Source organism: Fusarium falciforme, chromosome 7 (genome assembly GCF_026873545.1).
Source record: "Fusarium falciforme chromosome 7, complete sequence".
Lineage (NCBI taxonomy): Eukaryota > Fungi > Ascomycota > Sordariomycetes > Hypocreales > Nectriaceae > Fusarium > Fusarium falciforme.
This window is the reverse complement of record NC_070550.1, coordinates 1,767,819-1,783,850: the sequence shown is the minus strand read 5'-3', so window position 1 is coordinate 1,783,850 and position 16,032 is coordinate 1,767,819. Positions and strand designations below refer to the sequence as shown.

General features: G+C 50.9%; 6 protein-coding genes across 6 annotated transcripts; 2 read left to right on the top strand and 4 right to left on the bottom strand.

The window, feature by feature from the left end:
* Positions 1-259: 259 nt before the first annotated feature.
* On the bottom strand, positions 260-1,840 carry NCS54_00916000 (Carboxylic ester hydrolase; the record flags this gene model as incomplete). Its single annotated transcript, XM_053154515.1, has 1 exon — positions 260-1,840. The coding sequence occupies one exon, from the start codon at positions 1,838-1,840 to the stop codon at positions 260-262; it is 1,581 nt and encodes a 526-aa protein (XP_053010490.1).
* Positions 1,841-2,885: 1,045 nt separating this feature from the next.
* NCS54_00915900 (HET domain-containing protein) lies at positions 2,886-4,775 on the top strand (the record flags this gene model as incomplete). Its single annotated transcript, XM_053154514.1, has 1 exon — positions 2,886-4,775. The coding sequence occupies one exon, from the start codon at positions 2,886-2,888 to the stop codon at positions 4,773-4,775; it is 1,890 nt and encodes a 629-aa protein (XP_053010489.1).
* A 38-nt stretch (positions 4,776-4,813) lies between these two features.
* On the bottom strand, positions 4,814-5,838 carry NCS54_00915800 (Hypothetical protein; the record flags this gene model as incomplete). The annotated part of the gene is made up of 2 exons (XM_053154513.1): positions 4,814-5,324; positions 5,378-5,838. 2 exons carry the CDS (start codon positions 5,836-5,838, stop codon positions 4,814-4,816), a joined length of 972 nt encoding a protein of 323 aa, XP_053010488.1.
* A 493-nt stretch (positions 5,839-6,331) lies between these two features.
* On the bottom strand, positions 6,332-8,469 carry NCS54_00915700 (Hypothetical protein; the record flags this gene model as incomplete). Its single annotated transcript, XM_053154512.1, has 3 exons — positions 6,332-7,229; positions 7,988-8,230; positions 8,300-8,469. 3 exons carry the CDS (start codon positions 8,467-8,469, stop codon positions 6,332-6,334), a joined length of 1,311 nt encoding a protein of 436 aa, XP_053010487.1.
* Positions 8,470-12,804: 4,335 nt separating this feature from the next.
* Positions 12,805-13,728, top strand: NCS54_00915600 (Hypothetical protein; the record flags this gene model as incomplete). Its single annotated transcript, XM_053154511.1, has 2 exons — positions 12,805-13,003; positions 13,058-13,728. The coding sequence occupies 2 exons, from the start codon at positions 12,805-12,807 to the stop codon at positions 13,726-13,728; spliced, it is 870 nt and encodes a 289-aa protein (XP_053010486.1).
* Positions 13,729-14,431: 703 nt separating this feature from the next.
* On the bottom strand, positions 14,432-15,166 carry NCS54_00915500 (NPP1 domain protein; the record flags this gene model as incomplete). Its single annotated transcript, XM_053154510.1, has 1 exon — positions 14,432-15,166. The coding sequence occupies one exon, from the start codon at positions 15,164-15,166 to the stop codon at positions 14,432-14,434; it is 735 nt and encodes a 244-aa protein (XP_053010485.1).
* Between the last annotated feature and the right edge of the window lie 866 nt (positions 15,167-16,032).

Sequence of the window (16,032 nt, the reverse complement as noted above, 5' to 3'; positions counted from 1 at the left end):
GACGTATGACGACAAGTGTGATATAGGTGGTATAGTTTAATATGTCTCGGCAGTTGCCTTCTGGAGAGCGATTGAAGACAGATATCGGCAAAGGTCACATTGTTGCAGGCACATGTTTCTTTGGCTGACGTTCGATGATATACGTGGTGTCATTGAAATGTATATACGTGTCTCGTAAGAGCATCTCCAACTATCAGCAATACTTGGCCAACCTTATAGGCCCAACCAGCTCCAACTCTGTACACTCGTAGACCAACACTTACTCACATCGCCAGCTCTTGGGAGACGTCGAATCACCTCCAATATACACATTGCGTCGTGGCCATCGACAGTGTCTTCTCGAGGCAACCTTCTCCTTGCTCCCCGTCAACGCATACTGCGTACCCAAAACAGACTCTGGTGCCTTGCCCTTCTCAACCCAGTTGACAATTGCTGCCAGTACGTTGCTCTCTGGCTCATACTTATCGAGCGTATCCAAGTTGTTTCCAATCTTGTTGGCACCAGTTCCTCCTCGGCAGTGAGCCATGCCAGAAATGCGGAAATAGCGGTAAAACTCGTCCAGTTCCTTGGATGACAGTTCCATAGTTCGACTAACGTGGTCGTAGTACCTGGCCGAATTGTCGCTGCTGATGAGCTGATCTTGAAGTCCATGGAAGTGAATAATCTTGGCTCCTCGATCGCGAACTCGACTCAGGTCACCGTTCCAAGTCTTGACGCCGTAGTCGTCCCTTCCAGACAGTTGGACCCAGTCATTGACGTTGAAAGTCCAAGGATCCCACGAGGGATTCTCGAGAACAACATAGCGCATCCAGTCAAGAAGATAACTGAAAGGCTGATTAGACACCAATCGGTCGGTGACGTTGCTGCCAGGCTGCAGCCTTGGGTAAACGAGCTCTCCCTCTGGACCGTAGGCAGGTGAGAGAACATCTCTGACAGCAGCAGCTTGCGCGCCCGTCAGACAGGTCTTTCCCTTGCGTTTTCCACAGATGAGGGCCTCGGGTCGGTATTGGCAGAGATTAGGGTCCTCGATGACACCATCTTTGACGCCGTCCAGCTCATCACACTGCTCAAGAATGTCATCGTAGACAGCGTTCCACTCAGCGGCGCCAAGGTAGCTCGGAGATCCTGGCTTCCCAAGGACCTTTGGAAGGTAACCAGTCCAGAAGAACAGAGCCGTCATGTCAAAAGCAGGCGCTCCTGCAACGATGCCGTCGAAGTCTTCGGGGAACTCTTGAGCTTCCTTGAAGCCTTGCCTTCCACCTGTCGAGCAGCCCAGGTAGTAGGACTTTTTGTGTCGAGTGCCGTAAAAGGTCTGAACGATCTTCTTGCCGAGGACTGCCTCTAGGTGAATGGCACGATATGCGTAATCTTCGACAACGCCTGGATGCTTGTAGAAGGGCTTTCCTTGATTTCCGTCGTGGCCGTTGTTTGTGCCAATGGTCGCAAATCCATGAGAAGAACCGTAATTGAGATCGTCATATTTGAAGCAACCACCTAGTCCTCCGTTCCCGACACCTAGGAATCGACCACTCCAGTCCAAAGGAAGCCAAGCCTCAAAGCGAACACTGCTATCTGAGCTGGTGGCAACGTCGAATGAGAGGCGGCAGATGTCAGACTTGACAACTTGAGACGTGAGAGTGCAAGTCGGGTCGTAGTTGGGAAAAGTCAAATTTGTGCCGGCTTTGACAAGCTCAGAGAGGTGAACAGTGGCATTGGGGAGCTGCACTCTCTCTTTCAAGCCAGCGCAGCCATTGGCGTAGGAGGAACTTTGGCTTGGGGAGGCCCCAACCCTTGGTAGGGCGAGTAGGAGGAGTGAAGCGAGGGCCGGTGTCCAAGCCATGGCGAAGGGGACGACTTGTAGTCGTTAGAGTTTGAGAAGGAGGTGTAGATAGGCGAGAGATCATCAGGGGGAGTAGTTCCCAACGTTGAAACTTATAGTCAGATAAAAGTATAGTAGCCTAATAAACTCGGTCGGAGTGACCTCGGTCTCCCCGTAGCCAAGTTGCCATTTTTTGATCAAACCCCGTAAAGATCTACAAGCTTATCCCCGCGGGATCCACGGTGTCTGGGGTAAAGAGACCGGCAGACGGTGTCGGCATAGGTCATGACTAGGGGAAAAGGCCATTAGTGGGGTGAGGTTGTATTTCCTTCGACGGATATCTCGTGGATATTTACATATCCGCCTTTTTAGTCCAGGGCTTTTCTCCGCCCCCCGCATTCACTAATTTAGTGCCAAGGGGTCGGATATCGTATTCGGCAGTAATTGCTGGACCTGTCGTGAATGAGTGATGGAGTTGATTACGGACCCTGCAGATGTTTTGGGAATGTCATTCTATTTCTGTCGGAACTATATCGCCGATATTGAGTTGAGTGTCTTTTCTAACCCACGCTGGCTATGTGGGCATCGGCGCAAGGAGAGAGTGTTTCACATACTATTCCCACGAACCTTATTCTATGGATCAGGTGTTTATGGATGCAACAAGGATGTCTTTTCTAGAGAATAGGTGAGTCGAAGAGTCCTGTTGCTAAGGCGGGATCGACCTTCATCTCACTACAGCGTGTAACAAGTCTTGACAACTCACATTGTCTTTTTTCTCACATGCCTATCAAGTGAAGGATGTTTAGGTATCGCTAAGATGCTATTGTCAGTGTTGAGGTGTGCAACGCATTGGGGCGAGGCAGAAGACAGACGATAATTTCTACATCACCACTCAGCTGACAGTCTTGCTCTTCTTTGTGGGCTGGAGCGCGCCATATTCTGCACACTACCCGATTGAGGCGCAGGACTTCGGATCAACTATTACCCTTGGATGACTCCTCCCTCTTTCAGCTTAAGCTGCCTGAATACCTTCAAACCACGTCGACCGCTCACCTCCCTCACCACAATGACCCAGTTCCAGTATCGAGGCCTGGGCGAAGGAGACCAGCCTATCCGGCTGGTTACCATCCTCCCAGGCTCTGAAAGTCAACCCATCTCTCTTCAACTCCATCACACAACAATGACACAAGAACCAACGCCCACCTATGAAGCCTTATCCTATGTATGGGGCTCGCCAGATGGTGGAGTCGCAGTTTCAGTTGCCTACAGCGACGACCCTCACCAGTCAACCTTGATGGTCGGACGAAATCTTTTTGTTGCGCTCCAGCATCTCCGACGAGCCTCCGAGCCTCGGACCATGTGGATCGACGCCGTCTGCGTCAACCAAGAGGACATTGCCGAAAGAAGCAGCCAAGTCCGAAACATGGGCAATGTGTACGTATTGGCGAGTCGCGTGGTTGTTTGGCTCGGCGAGGCCAACAAAGACAGTGACTTCGTCATGAGTTTGCTGCGAGACGTGGGGGCTCGAATGCAACAGGAGCCTAATGGCTGGATTCAATACCTGGAGTCCGAGGCATATCAATCTCGGGCGATGCATGCCCTGCACTCTCTCCTTTTACGTCCCTGGTTTAAGAGGGTCTGGATTCGACAAGAAATTGGACTGGCAAACAGCGAGTCTGTGGTAATGTGCGGCTATGTGGTGATGCCGTGGCAACATTTCCGCGAAGTGTTGCGTCAGTTACGTACACAGCCTTATGTCGAGCACCTGGGAGAGACGGCAGTGGTGCTAGAAGAAACACGTCGCGCCATCCTTCCAATGTCAACAAAGGTTAGTCCTCGGCTGTTCTCCCGGCTCTACCAGGCGAGACCATCACAATGCCTCGACCCCAAGGATAGGATCTACGCAAACCTCAACCTGACTCAATCGATATATCGTGACAAGATCAAGGTCGACTACAACATGTCAACTTTGGACCTCTATCGGCAGGTTGTCCTTGTGGATCTCGAGATGGGAGACCTGTCGATACTTGGTCACTGTGACATTTCAACTCGTCCTGCAGACTGGCCATCTTGGGTTCCAGACTGGTCAAACCTGTTTTGCACGAGGATCTTGGCCAAGGCAAAGAGTAGTTCTATTCTACTTCCAGACGGCGAATATGTTGGAAACAACATTCTACAGGCGGCAGGCCTCATCATCTCCCGCATCGAGTCGCTCGACAAGACTCGGTTCTACCGTGACCGCTCCAACTTCAACACCGAGCTGCGGCGGCTCGCCAAGACAAGGATTACCGGCTCCTATGTCAACGGCCAGAGTCTCTTGGAGGCGTTTTGCGATACCCTTTGCTGTGGTGACTTCAACACACCTGAGCTCGATAGCGACTTTCCGGTCCTTGAGATAACAATGTCATATGTCGAAAGTCTTACTGAGAATGCTGAGAATCAGTCCAGCAAGCCCCCTACGGCCTTGGAATATCATATTCCCCGACATTGCCACGGTCGATCAATCTTTTGGACCGAACATGGGCACCTGGGCCTTTGCCCTGCTGGGAGTCAGCCCGGGGACGTCATCGCCGTTTTGCTAGGCTGTGATGCGCTGCTGGCTCTGCGCCCGAATGAATCTGGGGCATATGAAGTTGTAGGACAGTGCTATGTTTCTGGTTTGATGGATGGTGAGGCCATCCTGGGTGAGCTTCCACACCGCTCGATGAAGGATTCCAGAGTCGCTGCCTTTCAAAGCAGAATGGAGGGTCTCCAAGGTGTTTGCCAGGAAGAAGAAATACCTAACAATCTGGGCAACGAACACGGTACAGCTGCGGACTGTAAAGAGCACATGGGCAGTGGCAATAGAGGCAGCGATTGGGACAGGAGTGATGGTGATGATTCCTGGCTCAGAAGCGTCACGCCAGAAATGCTCCGCAAAGCTGGTATTGACGTCAAGGTGTTCAAATTGATATAGATCGTCAACATGAAAGGAAACCTTCACTCTCTCTGTTCTTAGTACTTGGGGATGCTCACACCATACGTACTTCTATCCTCGAATCTTCTCGAAATACTAAACGGCGCGTCCTGCCACAAGGTCTTATCATCTTGCGGCCATGGTAGAAAGATGTTGAAATCCTTCAGATGCTTCATTTGCTTCAACGGCGCCAAAGTATCCTTCTCTAATGTCTTGAATTCTGCTCTCCGGTCTCCAGAAGTCCATACCACAATCTTCAATGTCTTCAAGTTCGATAGCTGTGCCATCTTTGCGCAAAACTCGTTCCAGATTTGATCGCTGTCAGGCGAGCAGATGACAATAGAGAAGTCCCAGGCTTGCGGGTGACTGTCATAGTACTGGGTGTAGCCGCGGATAAAGTGCCAACCGACCTCGAGATGATGTATGGCCGCGATGTGTTGTGGGGGCAGCAAGGTGTCTATCGAGGTGAGGGGTACCTTATTGTCATTGGAGCCAAAGCCAACGCAGAATATGTTGTTTGAGTAGAGGTAAGAGATCGACTCGAGGTAACTTGTGGTTATTAGAATACTGTTCACCGACTGGACAGGACTGTTGTTTCTTACGCTGCTCTGCAAGTCATTGGAACGTTCAATAGCCCTCGTTTCGGCCACCACTTAAACTCATTCATCTTCTCTGCCTGTACGAGACGCTCATTCTTCGAGGTGAGGTATAGCTTCTGGCTACCCATGGCGTAGCTCCATATCTGGGCGCGAACCTCTGGCGGCAGACGAAACAGCGGTGACTGGGGTTGATCCGTCTGAGTGGCAGAGAACTTGTCTTCCAAGGATATCTCGTAGAGGGGCTTTCCGCTTTCAGGATCGTACAGAGGCCACCAAGGCTCCGGCTCAATAGGTTCGTGTTTTGCGGGGAATAGTTTAGCGTGCATTTCCTCAATCTCACGCGGCGTAAGAGGCTTTTGAGGGATCTTGGGGCCGTCATATTCGTAAGGTTTGGGGGTGGCCGAGTCTGTAGAGCTACCGGCGACAGCGTCTTTCCTGCCTAATAAACGGCTTAAGAGACCCATTGTGTGAGACGATGGGGCTGCAATGGCACTCCTTGAACTTGGCTGAGATGTGTCTTCGTGACGAGTGATTTTAGGCAGTGGAGGTCGTAAGCTAGAGTGACCAGTCACGTGGGAAGACTGTGCATGAAGCTATTCGATGAAACGCCCTCTTATTTGCTGGAGCTGACGGAGGCTGATAAGGATCAAAGCGCGAGCTAAGAAACTACAATGTTCTGCCTTGTGGCACAGCAAACAAAGACAAGGCTGAAACCCCCTAAAACCATTAGAGATAGGGCAAGGTTCGGAATCGCCTGCCCACAAGCATGCTGAGCCCTACCCCAGAAAGCCAATATGTGGAAATGCTTGCCTGTTCCGCCGTGTTGAAAGTCGGTTTACTCTGTTCATAAAATCGCAGTGATCTGAAGTTGAGCCCATCTCCACTTCTTTGTTCAATTAATGAATCTATCCATGCATCTTCAAAATACTCCAGCCAAAAAACGTACGAAAGAAATCGCTATGCCAAAAGCCGCTTTACAATACCAGCTCCATACACCTCATCTGCCTCGGTGGCAAACTCCTTAATCTCCTCCCATACATGGTCGCTCAACCGCTTCAGTTCATTAGGCGCGATAAAGGGGCGCGCATCCTTGGAGATGGCATCGTCAGTCCACATCTCTCCCCGTCCCTCGGCCCCCAGGTTCAGACTTGAAATGTAAATGTTCGCGCCCTGATCAGGCGTCCGCTCTACTGTGCCATTGACAACTCGGGCCATAGCCCCCAGTACACCGCTGTTGGCAGAATGCCGTGATAGCTCTGAGTTTACGGCGCCTGGACAGACAGAGGCCACCAGCACCTTTGGCTGCCCTTTCGCGTTGTTGAGAGAGGGGAGCATTGCCAGATGTCGCTTGCCGTATTCGCACATGAGCTTGGTGCGCGAGTAATGCCACTGCCCTCCCATCAATCCAGGTGGGAATTTCTCCTGCTTTGAAAGCTCACGAAGAGGGTGGTCAATGCCCACATATGGTGAGAGGCTGGACTTCTTGACCAGCCACGCGCCCCCTAAGCTGACAATCGTCAGATGAGGTCTGTCGGTAACCGATTCGCTGTGGATCCGAGGAGAAACAAGAAGTAGTGGCATGATGAGCAGCGACATGAGCATCGGCGAGATGGCGTTGACTTGTAGACTCGTCTCGTAGCCTGTTTCCGAAACTTGGCTGTAGGAGCCCAACAGAATCCCGGCGCTGAGGGTGGCGTGGTCGAGATGGTCGGTCGCTTGCGCGAGGTCGCGAGCAAAGGCATACATGGACTTTGGAGATGTCAATTCCACAACGAGAGGGATGATGGTCGGTGTAGATGATTGGGGGTAGAGGTAGCCGTCAGATGCTCCTCGATGAGAGCCTTGGTCTTGGATGCTTTGCTAGCATCTCGAGTCCATCGAGGCGAAGGGGAGACGGCTTCGGGGGATGTAGACGAGCTGTGAGAACCTTGAACATAATAATCGAGGTATTGATGAAGATGATGAACGTGGAAAGAAGGGAGAATTTCTTGAATTTATTTACCTGAATTTTCACATGCAATTTAGAGACAAATTTCATTATCAACATAGGCAACCCATTCCGACTCTATGGACGTAGTTGACAAGCGTCGCGTTCGCTGAGAGTATGGCGGGTTCGTTTTGCGGGTTCGTTTTGCGGGTTCGGAGCGCGGATACGGGTCACATTTTGGTGGTGAATGCGCGGCTTCGTATACGAGAGCGCGGTTTCTATGCGAGCGAGACCAGTCGACAGGGGGCTGGCAGTTGGTGGAGTGGCGGCTGGCTAGGGACTTAGGATGAAGAAGGAGACATCAATACTCACTGTCTTATGACCAACAGGTGTACTGTACTCTGAATATTTTGAGTCTAAGTTACATTTGGGCCCTTTAGAATGTAGGCGTAATGAGTGAATGAGTGCTGGCTATGCTCTACTTCCGATACCACATCCTAGACGTCTTGGTCTGGCGAATCCTCCTCTGCAGTTGAAACATTCCATATATCAAGGCCTCGCAAGTTGGAGGACATCCAGACACGTAAACATCAACAGGGACAATCCTATCAACCCCCCGAACAACAGAATAGCTGTAATGATAATACCCGCCCCCGTTGGCACAGCTGCCCATGCTGATAACCCACCGAGGGTCAGCCATCTGGTCATACACCTGCCGCAAGGCCGGGACCATCTTGTTGGTCACCGTCCCGGCTACTATCATAACGTCGGCGTGACGCGGAGATGCCCGGAACATGAAGCCGAAGCCGTCCTGGTCGTATCGTGGGCCGGCGATCTGCATCATCTCGACTGCGCAGCAGGCTAGGCCGAATGTCATGGGCCAGAGGGAGCCCTGTCTGGCCCAGTTTGCGATAACATCGAGGCTGGCTCTGTTCAAGGGTTTGTGTTGGCATGAGGTCCTTGTCTGCTGCGTTAAGGTGCATTGGAACAAGACTTACACTGCGTACTCGGCGATTGACGATGGCTTCTGATTTTCGGATTGAAGCGCCAACTCAACTCTTGGAGGCTTCTTGGAGTTTGTGCTGACAGTCCGCGTCAACATAAAAGAGGCATTGGGAACAGCTCTCTGCTCTCCAAGGCATACCCGGCGCAACATGGCGGTCGACATGATGATGGAAACTCAAAAGATGGCGACGGAGCAATATCTTGTACATATACCTAGGCTTTGGCCAGGAATGCTTTACTTAATGTCGTACCCCCTTCTATGGGTTAAGTCGGATTCTCGGAATGCCATGGAGCCCGAGTCTCTGCAATTATAACCGCTCGGGTTTGGCGTCTGCCCAACTCCGCGGAGTCCGCGCACACCCACAACCACCCGGTTTCACCCCCCGTTTTTTCTCTGCTGCCTTCCAATCAAGTGTATTTGCACATCTGTAGCTTAAGAATGTTTAAATCTGCTACTGGTTGGTCGACTAAAGATTGGCGGCTCTTCGTTGTCGGGGTAGACACATGGGCTGCCGTATGGATAAACGATGTAACTGTCTGAAGACCCGAGATATGATATGCGACCACGGGTAGGAAAATAACTCGAATCCCTACCTAGGGAAGAGTTCTTGATGAGTAATGCCGTCGGTGTAGAAACTGTCTGGGGCGCAAATGCACTCCGTAATACGGATCTTATAGGAAGGCGATTCCGGTTCAACGCGTGGATGGGTACCGAGGCAGCAGGGGCCAAGGTCCCGTAAGGCCTTTTAGCCACTTGGGTCATTGTTAAAGGGTCATTAGTAAGATGATCCAAGCCACTAACGGGACTCAGGCGTGCCAAGGCACTTGATCGTCAGGACGGAAGCCTTCATTCTTGGGAGTGCCATCGCTGCAGGTTATGGTTCCTATTCCACTGCTCCTTGTTCTTCTGGACTTCTCAAGCCGTGGTTAGTGACTGATCACTGGCTAAAGATTGTCGGCATGGCTAGCTTAGAATTAAAGGCGTTTATCGCTGTTAGGAAGTGAAGTGGCGAGGATGTGTGGGTGTGTTTTCTTGAATAGACCCGTCGTACCATCATCACCTGGCGGGCCAACCCTTGTAGTATATAGATAAGGTTGATGGACAAGTAACCGATAAAGATAAAAAGAGCCAGCTATGTACTGGTATCGAGATTAAATTGGGTAAAGAACACCTGTATGTAGTCAGTGGCCAAGCACAATCCCATGTCGCCGCTATACCTCCTCCACTCTCCATTCCATGGGCGTGTATCCATTCCCATCTCCCATACCGATATAGACATAATACCCCGGACCAGCAAGAGTGGTATAAAACTGATTCCATCTCTCGCTACTTGTCCCACGAGTGCAGACTGGCACAAAGTCTTCGCCATTGTACTTCAACACACAAGTCGGAGCGGGTACTGAACAGATAAGCTGGTCCTGAACTGGTTTCTCACACTCAAGATAGGCCAGGGTGCCTCCTTGTGCATGACAGTAGGCAATTGGGCCAGGAGAGTTGTCGCTATAGTACTCAATGCATACGTACTGGCCTTTGTCAGCACGAAGATAGCCCGTGTCAGGCTCGGTTGAGAATAGAACAGTTCGCTGGTAGGAGAGTTGACGGTTGGGCTTGAATATGGCGTAGCCCGAAATCTCCCGATAAGAGCTTAGAAGCTCGCCATTGATATTGGCACCGCTTGCGACAACGTTGAAAGTGGCAATGGGTTCAGGTTCTTCAGAAGTTGACGAGGTCGCGGCAGAGGTAGTAGTGGACACTGGTGAGATGGTGGAAGAAATTGCACTTGTTATCGAGATGCTCGCAGTCGTGGAAGTGTCGGCTGTGGCGCTGGTAGTAGAAAGAATAGAGGTTGTCTCAATTGAGGTGGAAGACTCGTCCGTTGATGATGCGCTCGTGGTGTCTCGGTAGAGGCAGTGGTAGTGGCGACCGAGGCGCTCGCAGTCGACGTAGTGAGCCCGTCAGTCGATGATGTAGTTACAGAGGAAGCAATGGACTCAGTCGAGGAGGAAGCCGAGCTGGCCGAGGATGTCGTCGCCACGGACACGGAATCTGAAACCCGGTGAGTTAGTTACCACTGTCTTGGGGATTACCTGTAGCAGACGGCTCAGCACTCACCTGAATTAGGTGGCCGGCATACACTCGCAGCACCAGAGTCGACGCCCAGGAGGCAAACAGCCAGCGAAAGCAAGACTGTGGAACGCATGTTGAACATTGACCAACCGTTAGCTTGGTGATCGACGCCACGCTTTGAGCTGGAACGTGGTCGACTTTTCTTGCTTGCCAAGTCATGGCCTGGGAATTTACTCAGCTTCTTTCAACTACTTGGTGTGCTCCCTATTTCCATTCTTTTGCTGCTCTCTAGGCTCTCTACTTTTGACTTTGACTTTAGGGATGATAGCTAAGGATCAAGACTTCGATGTCCTCATCAACAAGACTATCAGAGGGCTACCAAGTTAACAGTCACGCTTGGGTACCCTATGATGCAGGCAAGTGTTGTATTTTTTGATATGAGGCAGACGTGTCTGATAGCTACCTAAGTATCTAAACCTGAAGAGTTTTCTAAAACTAAAACTGGCCAATGCAGCCAAGATGCCCAATGTGCCCCCAGATGAGCTGCGATGGCTTTGATCAAGTACTCTCCGCCATCGCCAAGGACCCAGGCGTCTCTGTTCCAATGCAGCAGAACTGCGTAAAATGCCAGAATAACGAGCGCTTCGGGCTGGCGCTGACTCAGAAGATCAATGTACTCTTCGTTCAACGTGACGCAAAACATGAGCGCAGCATCAAAACGCCGACCTTGCTGCCGTAACTTGTGATGAATAGAAAACGCTTGTTGCAGCATGGATATGGTTTTCCGATATGCATCAGCAGATGCTGAACCAAGACCAGACTCGTCAATCATCCTTGACAGGGGCTCTGTCTCGCCCGTTGAGTCGCTCCCAGGCGGGATGGCGTCCTCGACGCGTTGTAGAAAGTCTCCGATTCCAGATTTCTTGATCATACTCCATGACTGTCCTGTCACCGCTCGGACACCTCGTTGTATAGATAGGTATCTTACAAACCTGTCGAGGACGGCACCTAGGTGCTCACGGGGACCTTGGAGGGTATCGCAGAGGACATGAACCCCAAGCAGGGATGAAAAGAGAAACATGGGCACACATGTTGCTTCTGAGATTTCTTCTCGTGCCTCATTAAACAATGCTACCGCTCTAGTCTGGAGCGCCGTGGCTTGTTGGAGATGCTTTACTTGGGTCGGATCGCTTTTGCTGAGGTGGAGAGCCCCGATGGCAAGGAGTTGGTTCATGAGGTATGGAGATGTCAAGGCGTATTCCATGATGTCGTTGACAAGGGTGTGGCCAAAAGAGTCGCCCAACAACATGTCGGGAATGCTTGTTTCGATATGGTGTAGGAGAGCTAGGTGATCGAGAGTAAACAAGTCGGTCCTTTCCAATGAAGCGTTGAAAGTGCTTGGAATGCCCTCAAAGGATCTGTCACTAGAAGGGTTCGATGTTGGGGTGATAGCCGAGAGAAGAGTCGGGGGAATGAGACCAGGGGTGTCGCCGTTAGGGGTCCCATATGCAGGTTCGCAGCTGGCTGGAGACGTATGCGTATCGGGACTTGCTTCTGCCGGGAGTGGCGACAAGTCAGTAGGGTTATAGGCGCATTGGCGATTCGATATTTTGCAGTTCAGACAGATCGGTCGGGATTCGTCACACTTCATGTGTCTTTGCTTGCAGACTGTGCAGCCATTGCGAGACTTGCGATGCGCCCGACGGGGCTTGACTGACGCGGACCTATCAGCGGCTTTCTTTTTCTGACGAACCATGGCAGTCGATCGATGTAGTAATAGTTGGGTGAGCGAGGAAAGAAAGAGGCACGGCAATGGAGAAGGAAAAATACGAGGAGGGCATCAAGATCAAGCAAGATCAAGCAAGATCAAAGATGAAGGGGAATACTCGTATTTATCGCCCCAGCCGAGACCCCTGGCACGTGCACTAGCTTAGATCGCCCTGAGCTATTCCATATTTAGTCTAGTTGATGATCTTGGCACTAACTAGACTGGGGTATGATTGGTGGGCGCGTTTTGTGTGAATACGGATACTGGTATTCGTATTCCCTCAACATGCAAAAGCAGGAGGATTGCGCAGCATGAGGAGGATTATCAGGGACTTCGAGAGTCCTGCAGAATGTGTTTACGCGTCCTCAGATTAAGTTGGAACATAGATCTTTCATCTTCAGCATCTATATATCCTACTTCTTTCTACCACAGGCCTTTGATTTGGTAGTCACTCAACACCACCACCGCCATCTCCTCGCAGATGGAACAATAACCTGCTCGCTTGTTTCTCTGGCTCGATTTTTCTCACAAACTCCATACCTTCTTTCCTCACCGAAAGACAACGACAAACACCCGCCTCCCCTTGTCAGCTTCTAGTCATTGCCAGCCCTCGACAATATCCAACTACGAGAGCCGAGCACCCGAACCGGACCGATTCTACGATGTCTACCGAAGGTCTTTTGGAACCCGTTCCCGGGGTCGAGCCTACGAAAGGTGGCATCTACCTGTGGCGATACGTCCCCAGCGTGGCAGCAGCAGCCATCTTTCTCCTGCTCTTCTTGGGCTCATTCCTCTACACATCTTGGAAGATTTGGAAGACACGTGCCTATTTTTGCATCGTCTTTGCTGTGGGATGCTTCAGTAAGTTTAGCCGAGATACTCTATCCACCAAGTGCCGATATTAACTGATGGTAGTGGAAATGGTCGGATATGGTGTTCGTGCAGGCGCCCGCAACAAGACCGGGAAGCTCATGCCCTTCTGCGTCCAAAACATGTTCATCTTGGTCGCCCCAGCCCTCTTCGCCGCGAGCATCTACATGACCCTCGGTAGAATCATCAGGAGTATACGAGCCGAAAGACACTCCATGATCAAGCCGTCGAAGCTGACAAAGATCTTTGTCTTCGGCGACGTCTTGTCCTTTATGGTTCAAGGCGGCGGCGCGGGCATGTCGGTCATCCAGAACCAAGGCGTCGCCAAGTGGGCTGAGAGGATCGTCATTATTGGTCTTATGATCCAGATCATCGCTTTCGGACTGTTTTGTGTCGTGGCTGTCGTCTTTCACAGGAGAATGAAGCGCGCTCCCACAGCAGCGTCAATTGGAAGCCTTGTCCCATGGGAGTCGACTCTGTACATGCTTTACGGCGTGAGCATTCTTATCATGATCCGATCTATCTTTCGAGTCATAGAGTATGCCCAGGGATACACAGGCTATGCTCTCTCCCACGAGTGGACATTGTATGTCTTTGACGCTTTGCTGATGTGGATTGTTACCGTCATCTTTGCTTGGAGGTTTCCGAGCCAACTTGATGCTGGGCTTTCTAGCAGCTCAGATGACGTGGGGCTGAACTATTCTCCTCAGAAGTAGAGGGTTCATGGAGTTCTTTTATTATGTTGATATACATCAGGCGGGAGAGATTGGGCGGATATGGTACTATTAGATAGGTTCCCTCTGTGGCTTTGGCGCGTCTAGTCTATATGTCAATCTTTATCATTAGAATTTCCTATGTAAACCTTTCTTCCATTCCTAATCACACTGACTCGGGCGATCCCACCACCTCTTCTCTCGACAAACCTCCTCTCCCTTTACGTCATCAGAACCTCATCTCCTCCAATGCTATGCCAAAGTCAAGCACCCGCAAATCACGGACTGGCTGTCGCAACTGCAAAAATTGATATATCAATTGTGCCGAGACGACACTTTCCTGTTTCATCTCTATCACCACCCGCTGCCATTGCTCCTCCCTCAGCTTTGTTACTTGGAAAAGTTCTCGGCCTCAACCACGACTGACAGAGCTGTGCCGTGTCGGCATCGGCCTATTTTCTTCAATGAGTCGTGAGCAGGCGCTCATAGGCTACGGAAATAGTATTAGACCCAGCACCCCCAGCATTTCCACATATCGAGACCATGATTAAATCATAGCACCTGGGTAACGGTTTGTTATCTTATGACTAACACTGACGATAGCCCCATTACCCACCCCCTAATGTTTCATTCTCTCACAACTCATTCTCTCGCAACTCACTCCCTCACGCCTCATCCCCTTCCTAGCCCTCGCCCAAAAACAAGCTTAGCACTGCTTACAAGGGCTGTTCTTGGCAAAAGGGTACGCAGCCTCAAGGTTCTTGCGGAAAAGAGGATCCTTCATCATGAAGGTGGCGGACTCCCAGTTGACAGTGTTCAAAGAGTTCCGGGCAGCAACAGGCAGCAGTTCATACTGAATGAGAGGGGCAAAACCGCCGCCATCATCCCCAGTAATATCAAGAGAATGGGTTCCGAAAACCTTGATGTCCTGGAAGTACTTGACTTTGAAGGCATCGCCGCGGACGTTCCAGGGGTTAACCTTGTCCCATCTCTTCCAGCCACCGTGCGCCGAAGTCGAGATCCCTTGAAGCTGAGGCCGGCCAGGGTTGCTGATCCAGACAATGGCGCATTCCCAGTCGTGGCGGTGTCCCCTGGGGACCGGGGAATCAGTCTGGTCCTTCGGGAAGTACCAGCAGTACATCATTCCAAACTTTTCTCTATGCCAGGCACCACGGGCATAGGTCTGTCCCGTACTGCGGGAGCAGCCGCCGGTCTTGCCGCCCGACGGTTTCAGACCACCGCTCCAGTTTCCCTCCTGGTCGACGGCGGGGAATGCCCAGCAGCCTTCAACAGAAAGCAGTGAAGGTTGGTACTGCTTCAAGGCTCGGCCGACAGAATCCTGAGCCCAGTTCGATGCAATAGGTTGAATAGAGTCGTGGTTTCGCTCTTGAGCTCGCTTGTGCAGGTCGTGCCCTGCGTCCACAGGGGCCGGGGATGCCATCGCGCCTGCGAGGGCCAAGGAGAGAAAGTGCATGAAATGCATCCTGGCCTCGGCTTCGGATGAGGGGTAAACAGTGAAGATGCCGTCGGTTGGGGTGTTGAACGAGAGGGTCAAATGGAACCCAGTGTCCGAGGATGGGATAGACAAGGAGTGAAATCCAGAAGGGGGGAGAAGGAGGGCTTATATACTCTATAGCAAGGGGCCAAGATTCTTATTCAGAATGTGAGTCAATACTACAAAAATGGATACGAAACTCTAAATTAATATTTAACGAAAAGAACACGCTAATAGTTGCCCTTATTTTGCTAGTCCCATCGGTATCCTAATCTTTGTATAGTGGGATCTCCTTGCAAGGGCTTTCGGCGACACCGGCTAAGGAACAGGGGTTATCGTATCAAACAGCCTCCTCAACGTATGGTTGTTGCTTTTGAGTTTGCTCAATTTCAAGCTACACTCACTAAATAGAGCAGCTGTATTAAAATATCTAAAAGTTTGTGCATATTTGTCTGTAATTCAGAATAGTGACTCAAGCGCGAGAAGGGTCCGTACAACCTAGGGTAAGAAATTCCCACACATCTAGGTTGATATGACTCTGGCAATGGTTATGTTTCTGACATGTCTGATGAAATGAAATGAAATAAAATCAACATCGGCTACATTGTGTAGTTCGCGCTTGCCTTGTCGTTATTCATCTGTTTTGAGGATGAGCATAACTACAGGAATCATGTCACTTAAAAGACACCCTTCAGCCTATCAAGGCAGCTGTATTCGTTTCTTCAGACCATCTCCGTGACTGGAAACCCCGGGACCGGCCACCCTAATTTGTGGATCCTCTTGCGTGTGGCATGCATGTCCGCGGGAACCGA